Source organism: Phodopus roborovskii, unplaced genomic scaffold (assembly GCF_943737965.1).
Source record: "Phodopus roborovskii unplaced genomic scaffold, PHOROB, whole genome shotgun sequence".
Classification (NCBI taxonomy): domain Eukaryota; kingdom Metazoa; phylum Chordata; class Mammalia; order Rodentia; family Cricetidae; genus Phodopus; species Phodopus roborovskii.
In genome coordinates, this window is record NW_026126407.1 from 2012581 (window position 1) to 2025648 (window position 13068).

Genomic DNA, 13068 nt, shown 5'->3' on the forward strand with positions numbered 1-13068 from the left:
TAAAGAAGTATTGATTAGTATTTTTCTAAATTTGTTCAAAAGCATCATTTCACAGATCCATGATCTTCAGTAACCAACAAAATAAAAATACGAAAAAAATCACACTAAGGCATGATATTGCCAAAATCCTACAAAATGAGTGAGGGGGAGAGAGAGGGAGGGGGGAGAGAATCAATCTTAAGGGGGAAGGGAGAAACAAAGAATGAATAATCCATGTAGAGAATCATGACTGGTTCTCATCAGAAACAGTGGGGAACAGGAGAGGGAGAAGGACCATCTCAGAAATGCTAAAAGAAGGAGTTAAGCCAGCTATAATAGTGTACACAGCCAGAATAAGCTTTATTGTATAGACAAATGAACACCAAGGATGTTTGCCATAGTAAACCCACTCTGGAAGACATGTTGAAAAGGGTTTCAAACCAAAAGAAAAGAACACCAAACAGAAAATAGTATAAATGTGGTGAATATAAAATATAAGTTTCTTTCTCATCAACTGTTTTAAAAGTTAATGAACTACTTGGGCAAAAACAATCTTAATATTCTACAGTAAATCTTTTTAGTATATGTAGAAGTTGTAGGAGCCATATCGTAAGAGTTTAAAATATGTAAATAGACTTGCATGTGATGAATCATTAATTCAAGGTAGACTGTGATAAAATAAAGATGAATAGAGCAACAATTAAAAATAACAGTACAAAGTGATACAAATCAAAATTCAACAGGGAATACAGAATGAACAATTAAAATTGCTAATACTAAAGGAGCCAGGAAAGAGAAGGAAAAAGTAAGATACAGTAATGCAGACAAGCAAGAAATAAAGAACAAGATGGTAATTTTCATAGCAAGGATTGAACTAAGTGTAAAAATAAATCAAAAATTCCCTATTAAGAGAGAGGTGGCTTTACGGTTAAGAACACTGGTACAAAGGACCTGAGTTCAACTCCCAGCACCCACATGATGTCTCATAATCATCTATAACTCCAGTTCCAGTGGATCTGATAACCTCTTCTGACATCCATGGGCAGGAGGTGTACAAACATATATCGGGCAAACACTCATACACAAAAAACCTTAAAGAATTTTCAATTCCCAATTAAAAGGCAAAGAATTTAGGTAGATTAAATAGCAACATTCAACATGTCTTTGTATATGATCCTGACTGAGTAAAAGAATGAACAAGGGGGGGGATGTAGAAGAACTAAGAAATATAAACAGTAGCATTAGGAAGTTGCCATGTCTAGCACATAACCCCCCCCTTTGGATGTTACAAGTGATGAAGGTGATTATTTTACAATGATAGCAAGAGTAATTGGTCAAAATGTAATAGTCCCTAAATATATATTGATGTTTAATGAGTTTCAAAAATATAAAAATTAAAAATTGTCAAAGTGAGAAACAGACAAACTACATAGTTAAAAGTTTGAGCATTCTTTCATGGACCAATTGTGTATATGTAGTATATTAGTACCTTGTGTATGGCTGTCACCAACTACCAAAAGAGAGACAGCTTCAATTTGGGAGAAGTTATTTTAGCCTATGGTTTTAGGTGATTTGGCCCATGCACTTGATCAGAGATTCATGGCAGTGTGCATATGGAGAGCCAGGTTGCTCACTTCATGGCAGACAGGAAGCACAGAGCAAGCAAAGGACTAAGAATCAGCTACATCTTCAAAGATATCTCTCCAGTGCCCCACTCCCCAAAGCTCTGAGTAGTTCCAAAGAAGCACTTCCAGCTAGGGCCCAAACATTGAACACCCTGACATATAGAGGACATTTCAAGTCCAAACCACAAGTAAGCAAAACCAAGATTTGAGTAACACTATCAAATAACTTAATTGCCTTTATGAAATTGTGCTGGTTAGTTTTTGACAACTTGACACAAACATAGGCATATAAAGGAAGTAGAACTTTTAATTGAGGAATTACCCTTACAGATTGGCCTGTAGGCAAGTCAATGGAGTACTGTCTTGATTAATGATTGATAAGGGAGGGACCAGCTCACTGAAGATTATGCCTCCCTTAGGATGGTGGTGCTGGCATATATAGAAAGTAGGCTGAGTGAGCCATGAGGAGTAAGCCAGTAAGCAGCACCCTCCATGGTCTCTGCATCAGCTCCTGCCTCCAGGTTCTTGCCTTTACTTCTGTCAGTGATGGAGTGTAACCTAAGAGCTATAAGCTTATTACACACACACACACACACACACACACACACACACACACACACACCAAGCTGCTTTTGGTCATGATGTTTAATCGCAGCAAGAGAAATCCTACTAAGACAGAAATAAACAAGAACTAAGAATTACAGAATTTAAATACTTTAGGGGTGTCTCAAGATCATTCATCAAGGTACACCACAAGCCTACTCACAGAACAAATCTCAATACATCTTGAAGCAATGAAACCACAAGGAGTATGTTTTCTGACCAAAGTATAACTAAATCAGAAGTCAATAACAAGGCAAGTGAGAGAAAAGACAAATCACCAACATCTGCATGAGAAGACATCACAACAGCTTCAACAGGCTCTTAGAAATGACAAAAGGATGTGATAGATGACTGTAATGACTCAAAACTTTAGACAAAGTGAACATATTCCTTGGGAGGAAAAAACCACAAGTTGCCAAAGGGAGGGAAGATGGAGGGTGTGGGAGGAATTAAGGGGAGGGAGGAATAGGGGTGAACATGATCAAAATACATTGTATATGTGTGTGGAAATTCTCAAAGAAGCATGAAAAATACTGTATTTCCTAAAAACAGAAGTCACCAAAATTAGTGTAAGAAGAAATAGAAAATATTGTTATCTCTGCGCCTATTAAAGGAATTGAATTTGTGACTTAAAATATTTGCATGTACACATGTAAACAACAGGTCCAGATGGCTTCACTAGTAAATTCAATCAGACATCTAAGTTAAAAAACGATACTATGTCTGTACAAACTCAGAACACAGAGACAAAGGGCATATCTCACAACATAATCCCAATACCAACACTTAAAAGACTATTTTAAGAGTCATGCATGGTGGCTCAAGCCTGTATTCCTGGCACTCAGAAGGCTGAGAGGGACAATCCTGGGGCAGAGGTCATCTTGAGCCTCACCAAAATTATAGGAAAGAACCAAAAAGTATATTATAGGAAACATAAAAACAACATCCTTCTTACATACAGATGTAAAACTTCTTTTGAAAATATTTACAAATTAGACATAGCAGAATATAAAGGAAGTAGTAAGTCATGAGTTATAGGATTTGTCCACATCTGTAGCTCAATCAACACCATTCACCATTCTAGTGGGATAAAGGAGGGAAATCATGTGATCACCTTTCTAAAGTAGGGAACATCTTAACCAAAACATAGTATCCATTGATGATTTTCTTTAAGTAAAAGTTAAGGGACGGCAGAGACACCTTAGTGGTTAAGAGTGCTTACTGCTTTTGCTAAGGACCCAGGCTTTGGTTCCCAGCCCCCCACATGGTAGTTCATAATTGCCCGAAACTCAGGGGCCCTTAAGCCCTCTGTTGGGGCCTCTATGCCCCTGTGTGCAACTGATGCTCACAGAAATATACATATACACATCATTTTTAAATTTTTAATTAACAAAATAAAAATAGAAAAAAAAACTTTTTTCTGGCAAACTAGAAATAGAAATAGAACTTCCTCAGTGCAACAAAGGCAGGCAATAAAAATGTGTATCAAGCATAATTAATGGAGAAACAATATTCTCTTCTTCAAAGATCAGAAATAAGGCCAGAAAATACCCACCCCCCCCTGAGATTTTTTTTTCCAACATCACTTTGAAAATTTTTAAGCAAACCAGTGTGGCCAAAATGAAAACTATAAGCAAGGAAATAAAAGTCAAGCTATCAAAAAGAATAAGTTATTGATACACTCAAGAGTATGAATAGATGTCAAAAACATTTTGCTGAGAGAAAGCTGCTGGTCACAAAGGAATACATACTCTGTTATTCTATTTATATGTGATCCTAGAGCACATAAAAGTCATTTATAAGGACAGAAGCAGATGGATGGTTGCCTGAGGGCTGGTAAAATTGGTGGGGTGGTCGTAAGTGGGGAGATTTTCAGGTTAGATATATTCTATGTCCTGATTGTAGTGATTACCATGAGTATGCACATTTCCTTTAAAACTCACCCAGAAGGCTGAGGAGATAGCACAGCAGTTAAGAGCACTTGCTGTTCTTCTGGACTTTGGTTCCCAGCACCCATGTGGCAGCTCCCAGCCACCGGTAACTCTAGTTCCAGGGTATCAGATGCCCTCTTCTGGCCTCTGAGGGCACCAGGTACTCACATTGTACACATGCATACATGTGAGCAAAACATTCACACACATATAATAAATGAATCTAAATAATTAATCCATTCAGCTATACAGTAATTTGATCTGTTTTATCATATAAAGTATCATATTCTTAAAGCTTATTTTTGTAAAGTGGAAAAAAATAGAACCCACTAAGACAAAATAAAACCCAGACTGTAGAGAAAAGATGTATACTTCACATTTGACTCAGACATGAAATTCAGACAATTTATCCAGAGAATTCTTACATCTCAAGAATAAAGACAAAAAAAAAAAAAAAAGCAGAGTTTTGATTAAGAAAATGGGCAAAACACTCTAACATATGTCACAGAAAATTAATATACAAATAACTGATAAAAACATGAAGTTGTACTCAAAAGCATCAGTCATTGGGGAACTATAAACAGAAACACAAAGTTGCAGTTGAACCCCAACAAAAATAACTAAAACCAACAAGGAGACAAAGTCAAGAGCTAGCGTGAATGTGGAGAGGGTACAATTGTCATTCACTCCTCAGGAAATAAAACAGTGAAGGGCTGGGAAGATGGCTCAGCTGGTAAAAGCATCTGCCACCAAGCCTGACAACCTGAGTCTGATCCCTGGATCCCTCCTGGTAGATAGAGAGAACCAACTCCTGCAAATTGCCCTCTGACCTCTGCACAGACACCCCCACACAATGAATAGTTCTAAAATGTTCTAAAATGGTAGAACCACTTTATATCAGAGTAAGGCCATTTCTTATAAAAATTATACTTATAACTAAATCATGTCTGCAAAATTAACCATAAATATATGCTCAAGTTTTTTAGTTAGGGTTTCTATTGCTATAAAGAGACACCATGACTATGGAAACTCTTTTTTTTTTTTTTTTTTTTTTTTTTGCAAATCTTATAAAGAAAAACATTTCATTGGGGCTGGCTTACAGTTTCAGAGATTCAGTACATTACCATCATGGCAGGCAGACATGGTGCTGGAGAAGGAGCTAAGAGTTCTACATCTTGATCTGTAGGCAGCAGAAGCAACTGTGTCCCACACAGGGCTTAGCTTGAGCATTTAAGGCCTCAAAGCTTGCCCCCACTGTGACACACTTCCTCCAACAAGGCCATACCTTCTAATGGTGTAACTTCCTGTAGGACAAGCATTCAAACACATGAGTCTCTCTCTCTGTGGGGAGGAGGGTTTCATTACTATTCAAACTACCACACTCAGCTACCACACATGTATGTCTGTAATCTAGCATTTGGGAGATGGAGGCAGGGCCACCAGGAGGTCACAATCATCACACAGCAAGTTTGAGGCCAGCCTGTGCTATATGAGACCTTGCCTATAAATTAATTAAATAAATACTCATAGGGTCTTCTTCATAATTACCAAAACCAATCCAAACACCCACCACCAGGTGAATGGATAAACAAACCAGGAGTGCTCATACGTTAAAAAATGACTCAGCAGAAAAAAATGTGTGCCCCCATGTGGAACAACCACAAAGCCATCCTTTTGAGTGAAAGGAGCAGGCAAGGGAGTATGAAGGGCAAACTGTCAATCATCTTAGTTTGAAAAGAGACGAGACAGACAGTTGTAACAGAATGCATGAGAGTGGTTTCCTGGGAGGGCAGTGGAGTGCTGATTTTGAAGGACATGAATTCATTTTCTATAGGGATAAAAACGTCACATGTCTTGGTTTACACAGTAGATGGTAAACATTTGACAGAACTCAAACTGTGCACTTAAGATTTGTAGTGTGGCCAGGAGTGATGGCACATGCTTTTAATCCTAACACTCAGGAGGCAGAGGCAGATCTTTATGAGTCCAAGGCCAGCCTGGTCTACAAAGTGAGTTACAGGACAGCCAGTACGTAGTGAGACATCATTCCTCAAACAAAACAAAAGGATTTGGTGTGTGTGTATGTGTGTGTGTGTGTGTGTATACATATGTGTGTATACCATACTGAGCATGGAGAATCTGAGTTCAACTTCAAGTGTCACCCTCGTCTTCCACTTTGTTTGAGATGAGTTCTCTTGTCTCTCTCCATTGTGTACACCAGGCTAGCTCCACGGGGGTCTCTTGTCAGCACTTCTCATCACGGTAGACCTGGGATGTGTGCTACTGCCATGACAGACTTTTCACACATTCTAAGGATCCGAACTCAGGGCCCCAGCCCCAAATATGTGCATTTTATTGAAATGGGTGTAAAGAATTTGCTTAGCTTAGTAGCAATAGCATAGGAAATGCCTCACAACCATTAACTCTCTCATCCATTACCCTCCACATCCCTCTCAAGCAAGTACAATAGATGTTAGAAAATCTATGGTTACTGGACCTCTGAGAATAGGAGTGGCATTGTCCATACTGGGATGTCATCCACAGCATCAACAGGACCATAACTAACAATGACTGTACTCGGTAGTCACATCACCCTGTCCTCTTCTGTCTTATCCTCCAGTCTATGGCTGGGGTCCCAGTCTTCCCAGCCAACAAGGTAGAATTTAGATGGGTCATTCCAAGTGCCACTAGGTGACACTGATGTGGGAAGACACAGCTTAGATAACAAAACTCCAAGGACAGGGCTGACATAATGACTCAGCTGTTAAGAACATTTGCTGTTCTTGTAGAGGACACCAGTTCAATTCCAAGTACCCACAAAGTAGCTCACATGTAACCCACTTGTAACCCTATCTCCAGGGGATCCAATACGTCTACCTGGCATATGCACAGAGATGTGTTCATGCTCCCAGGCACACACATACACACATACAAAACATGAAGTCTTTAAATAAAAAGACTAGGAAGAAGAAAATTTCATGAAAATTGATCACACAGACACAGACACACACACACACACACACACACACACACACACACACACACACACGCAAAACTCATATGGTATCCAGATGGTGAAGGTCCACAAGGCCAGTGGGGTTTACATTTCTCAAGATGCTCAATTGCTTATTTGCCCATTGAACAGATAGACCAATGTGCCGCCAAGTCCGTGGGAACTGAGTGAGCATTCTCTGCCAGGACTGACTGTGTCCTCCTTCCTGTCTTTCAGCTCACATATCTGCCCCCACCTTGGGGGGAGTGTCGGTCCTCAGAGATGGGGCTCGACTTCTTTCCTGTTTACAGCATCACCGCCTGTCGCATTGACTGTGAGACCCGCTACATTGTGGAGAACTGCAACTGCCGCATGGTCCACATGCCAGGTGGGTGTCAGAGACCCCAGGTCCTTTACACTTTCCCACCCTGACAGGAAACACCTCACCTATTCCTGGAGGATACAAAGAAATATTGTTCTAGGGAAACTGTAGTACCTGACAACCAAAGGGCAGGTAGCAATATTCCATCTATCAATCAATCGTGCTAGCATCCTGGTTACGCAAGGGTGCCCAGATGTGTGCCTCACCTCCATCTCCATGTTCCGTATGCTCGCCAGTTGTCTGCTCCTCTTGCCTCCTGAGTTCAATGTCCAGATAATGGGATGCTTATGGCTCACACATGCTGATAATATGCCTGTTTGAACATCCAGATGTTGGTGACTTTCACCCAGATGTTTCCCTTCTTGCATCCAAATGTCTAGCACTCTTTCAAGTGAGGCAAAAGTCTATTAGTGAGCAAATAAATGTGCCTGTTCAAACACTTCCATCGTCAGACTAATAACGCTTGTTGCCATCTCATTTGAAGCAGTCAGCATGTCAGAGGCAGGAGTGTGGAGTAGGAGCTGGTTTGGGCAGGACAGTGGTAGCAAAGAGGGGTAATTGGGACTGTAGGCATGAAGCTTAGCTTCTATTTCCGGCTTCTCTATTCATTATGTGGGCCAGCCCACATCACTAACCCTCTCTGTTCTTGCTTTCATTATCTTAAAAAGAAAGAAAAAGAATGTAAAGATGCCATGAAAACTACAAAAGTCAATGGTGATTGTATTAGTGCATGAGGAGGTAGGATCAAGTCACATCTACTAATGACCTACTGTGTGCTTGGAGCATTGCTGACCCTTTTGATATTTGCTTTTCTATGCTTATGCCCTACAATATTTAAGGTTACTTAAAATCCTCTTGGTGAAGACTTAGTTCATCACCCATTGTTTTTATTGTGACAGCTCTCAAGTAAGTCTCCTCCTGGCTGAATTCTGAATTATTTCATTAGTGATCAGTAATGATCTTAGTCATCCAAGATTAGAATTGTTATCTTTAAAACAGCCTCTGCTCAGAGAGACTTTGCCAACATTGACTGTTAAGGCCGCCAACATTAGGAGGGAAAGACATAGGAGTGGGCTAAGGAAGCTACCCTGGTCCTTGAAGTCAGCCTCACTTCCATGGCTGGGGTCAGAGGTAGCTCTGAAGGAAGACTCAGAAAGGGGTTTGTAGAAATTACAAAAGCAGTGGATTGTCCCCCTAGATCAGGTTCTCAACCTGTAGTCCTGACCCCTTTGGGAACCACGTATCAGATATCCTGCATATTTGATATTTACATTATGATTTGTAACTAGCAAAATTACAGTTATGAAGCAGCAGTGAAACAATTTTACAGTTGGGGATCACCCCAACATGAGGAACTGTATTAAAAGGTTACAGCATTAGGAAGGTTGAGAACCACTGCCCTAGCTCCTCCAGAAATGAACATAACTCTCCCAACACCAATGATGGCTGTGGCTGACTGCAGACCTACAAAAGTGCAAGAGGATAAATGTGTGCTGCTTTAAATAATGGCATTAAAATTGCCTATGAGATTCCTGGAAGACAGGGTAAAATGGAAACCATATCACTTAATGTGTTATTATTGGAAAAGGGAATTGCACCACCTCTTCAATGCTGTAAAAAAAAATGACTTGGGGGGAAAAATGGTTCAAAACAGACATTCCTGGTGGATTTTGACTTTAGCATTTCACAAAGAAAAAAGAAAAAAACGGGAAAATAAAACTACCAGCGACCAAAAAAAAAAAAAAAAAAAAAAAAAACGAGATCTTAGCACCTTAGCACTCTACAGAGAAATCCCAGAGAGGAAGGCTGGGAAGACTAGCTAGCATCAGCTTGCCTGTTGCACAGACTGAACCCCCAGCCATGAGCTTTTCCCATAAAACCTGAGCCAGAGGCAAGCAAACAAAGTGAGGTGGCAATCACTCCAACTGTGACATCTCAACTGCATGAGATGATGGATGGGCAGGACCATAAGGAGGTGCAGAGCCACCCAAGGTTGCCTGTCGCAGTGTGGTGTGCCGAGAAGCAGCAGCCTCCAGATGGCATGGGACACCTGTGCCAACCCTACCTTAACCACCAGCAACTGGATGTCTGGAAGGCCAGGTGCTGAGCTCCATGTTTTTCTACTTGGAAGCCTAACACAAGGGCTCAAGGAGATCACATGAAGCCTGGCTTAGAAGGAATCTCCTTCCACCCCACCCCACCTTGTTTTGTCCTCAGTCTTCCAGACATTACCCCAGCATCCACCATTGTGAGCCAGAAGAGGGTTAGGCAGATTTCACAGTCTCCTCCTCACAGCAGATCAGAAGTCACTTCCAGATCTGAGGGTACTGAAAAGTGGCCTCCATCAGACCATCAGAATGTCCCCTGAAGACAGTGTATTCCTGTGTGTGCCAGGAGTCACTCACTGCCTGGGCCAGTGAGGCCACTAACATGCATGGCTCCCATGTGGTTAATGCTCTTTCTCTCTTTGCTTTCCTTCCCTGCAGGGGATGCTCCGTTCTGCACCCCTGAGCAGCACAAGGAGTGTGCAGAGCCTGCCCTCGGTCAGTACTGGGAACAGAGAGAGTGGGAGGTGAAGGGGAGGCTGTGGGGTCATCTGGTAGGACACAGAAGTCAACCATGGAAAAAGGAGCAGGGAAGGGATGCACACAAAGAAGGAAGCAGGATGGAGTAGCTGCAGGAAGCTGGTGAGGGAGAGAGAGGAGGGAACCAACCATACAGGCAGATGAGGAACAGAGAGGTGGTAATGGAGAAGTAGATTTCACAGGGATTGGAGGATACGGGAAAGGACAAAGATGGAGAGAGGGTGGCCAAGGGCCACTGAGTCACCTGAAGGAGTTTGGTGAAGCCAACACACACACACACACACACACACACACACACACACACACACACACCATAAGGATCAAGTTCATCTGAAAGCCGCATGTCTTCCCCATGTTCTGAGTCCAAGGGAGAGGATGGGGCAGAGAAGGGGGATCCTTTCCCATTCCATGTGTGCAAACACAAGTCCTCTAGGCCACCACTGCCACTTCCTCACTTCTCCCCCCTCCCCCACTCTCAAAGCCTCCAGGGCATTTGAGGTCTGAAATAACTGCTGGCCCCTGGGCTGGAACACCTGGAAGGAGGGGAGTGCACAGGCGCTATGCTGCTGTCTGTCACCTCCCCTCTCTCCAGTCCCAGGAAGAAAAAGACACAACTGTAAACACCAACACCCTGTACCCCCAGGTCCTTCAGCAGATGCGTTTGGTAGCCCTAAGTGAGGGCAGAGCTGGACTCGTGTGGTAGATGGCCTGAGAAGGGGGTTGGTTTACAATGTATGCAGAGTCCTTCTTTGGAATAAAGACAACAAGACCAAAGGAAAGAGACATAAGGGTGAGGAAGAACAAGAGAGGGAGGAAGGGAGGGAGGAAGGGGCTGAAGGAACAGTTTTTCTTGCTGATGATTAAAAAGTTTTTTAGACCCTTGCAATTAAGCATCAAGGCAACTTCAACAGGAGAGCAAGGGGATTCATCTCAGCATGTGGCAGCCAGTTGGGGACTTGTCACCTGCCAGCACTGTGAAGGGTCGGGAGATGAAAAAGTGCAGAGATGTCCATGGGGGGAAAGGGGAGAGTATTGCTAGTAACAGGGCTGAGATTCTTCCTGGAGGCAGCCAGGGTGATGGAGTATCAAGGTGAGAATTCTCTCTCTAAGCTACCTTTAGCAGGCTTCTTGCGGAAGCCTACCTGAGGAGTGGAGAAGCTGCTCTCAAGGGTCTGGCTAAAGTTTGGTCAAAAAGAGTCAGAGGGCAACAGTGCCTTCAACCCCCTGGTCTGGTGGGAGAGGAAAGGGAGAGCTGTGTGCTGGGTGTTGGGGGAGGGAGGCTAAGTTGTTCTAAGATAAGGATTCTGCATAGCCTCTCAGCAGGTAGGGGGCGTGGCCTTGGTTCCAGGGAGCACCAGCAGGGGCAGTGTGAAGTCCTGAGCTCCAAGCACAGTGTTCTCCAGATGAACTTCCATGCTGGCTCAGTGTTCTCCATGTTAACTTCCATGGTGTCCCACTGTATAGGTCAGAACACTGATGCTATACACAGGGGAAAGTCCCGTGAATGGGAGGGGCCGGGCCTCCCCATGGAACTGTCTCCCTAAAAGTGGCAATGGGCCAACACTTTTGAACGTGCAGGAGTACAGTAAAAGCAAGCAGAAAGAAAACAAGCCCATGGCGCAATCCCATCTCAGAAATTCTCTACCTTACTTTCCTGGGGCCCAGCTCCCCCTCCTGGCTTGCATCTTGATGCCTCTAATCTAGTTGTGCTGGACCAGAAATCCCTGCTCCCACCCACATCTGCCTGAGACCCTCTCCTCTCTCCTCCAGGCCTCCTGGCAGAAAAGGACAGCAATTACTGTCTCTGCAGGACACCCTGCAACCTGACCCGCTACAACAAAGAGCTCTCCATGGTGAAGATCCCCAGCAAGACGTCAGCCAAGTACCTGGAGAAGAAATTTAACAAATCTGAAAAATATATCTCGTAAGTTAAGTGGGAAGGGAGGAGGTGCGGAGGGAGCATACAGAAAGAGGCAAAAAGCAAGCAGTTAGCTCAATTTAGCAAACATTAATTGAGCACCTGCTGTGTGCCAAGTTCAGAAGACAAAGCCACAAAGAGCTTGCAGCCTCCCGGGGAGATAAGTGCAGGATTAAATGCCACATAGGGCAATGACGTCTGGGACAATGTTGGCTATAATTGAGATATGCAGACACTAAAGGAAAACCTTAGTTGACTGCAGTTTGCTCAGGGCAACGTTCAGGGAAAGCTTGGCCTTTCTAAAGAATGTATAATTCTCCTGGTGGATCTTGAGCCTTCTGTTCCCTCTTCCAGAAACACTCTTCCTGCCACTCTGCCTGGCTGACTCCTCATGGTACCTGTCGCTCTTTACATAGCATTGCCTTAGAAAATTAGACTACCTTCTCCCCAGGCACTGTGGTGTTTCCCTTTATAATATTGCTACAGTGTGTGACTTGCTGTTAAATAAGCATCTCTGTTCAGGGAAGGAGGGGACACAACTGCCATTCAAGAATTAGGTTGAAGGGGGATGGGCTGGAGACCTGGCTTGTAGTTGAGAGTGCTGCTCAGAGTCCAGCACCCATATCAGGAAGCTCAGAAATATCTGCAACTCCAGCTCCAAAGGATCTGATGCCCTCTTTGGGCCTCTGTTCCCCGCCCGCCCTCTCTCTCTCCTTCTCACACACACCCACACAGGTGCACATACACACCAAGGCACGTGTACACACACACAGAGAGAGAGAGAGAGAAAGAGAGAGAGAGAGAGAGAGAGAGAGAGAGAGAGAGAGAGGGAGGGAGGGAGGGAGGGAGGGAGAGAGAGAGAGGAGTAAAAAGAAGAAAAGTGACTAGATTTATCAGGAGAAAGATGGAAGACCATGGTCAGGCCTTGAAGTGGGATAGTATTTGAAAGAAAGGACAGCATGTCAAAAACCATGGGCTAGGACCTCAAAGGGAAGAGGAGCTTTCTCTTTAAATCCTGGAAAGGTGCTCTATAGCCAGGAATAACTGAAAGAG

At 43.2% G+C, this 13068-nt stretch overlaps 1 protein-coding gene across 1 annotated transcript in view; it reads left to right on the forward strand.

The window, feature by feature from the left end:
- Asic2 (acid sensing ion channel subunit 2) overlaps positions 1 to 13068 on the forward strand; it is a 269070-nt gene that overhangs the window by 245598 nt on the left and 10404 nt on the right. The window contains exons 4-6 of the mRNA XM_051179795.1: positions 7368 to 7518; positions 9999 to 10055; positions 11868 to 12021. Of these exons, the coding sequence (XP_051035752.1) occupies positions 7368 to 7518; positions 9999 to 10055; positions 11868 to 12021 (362 nt within the window). The remainder of the gene's footprint in view (positions 1 to 7367; positions 7519 to 9998; positions 10056 to 11867; positions 12022 to 13068) is intronic.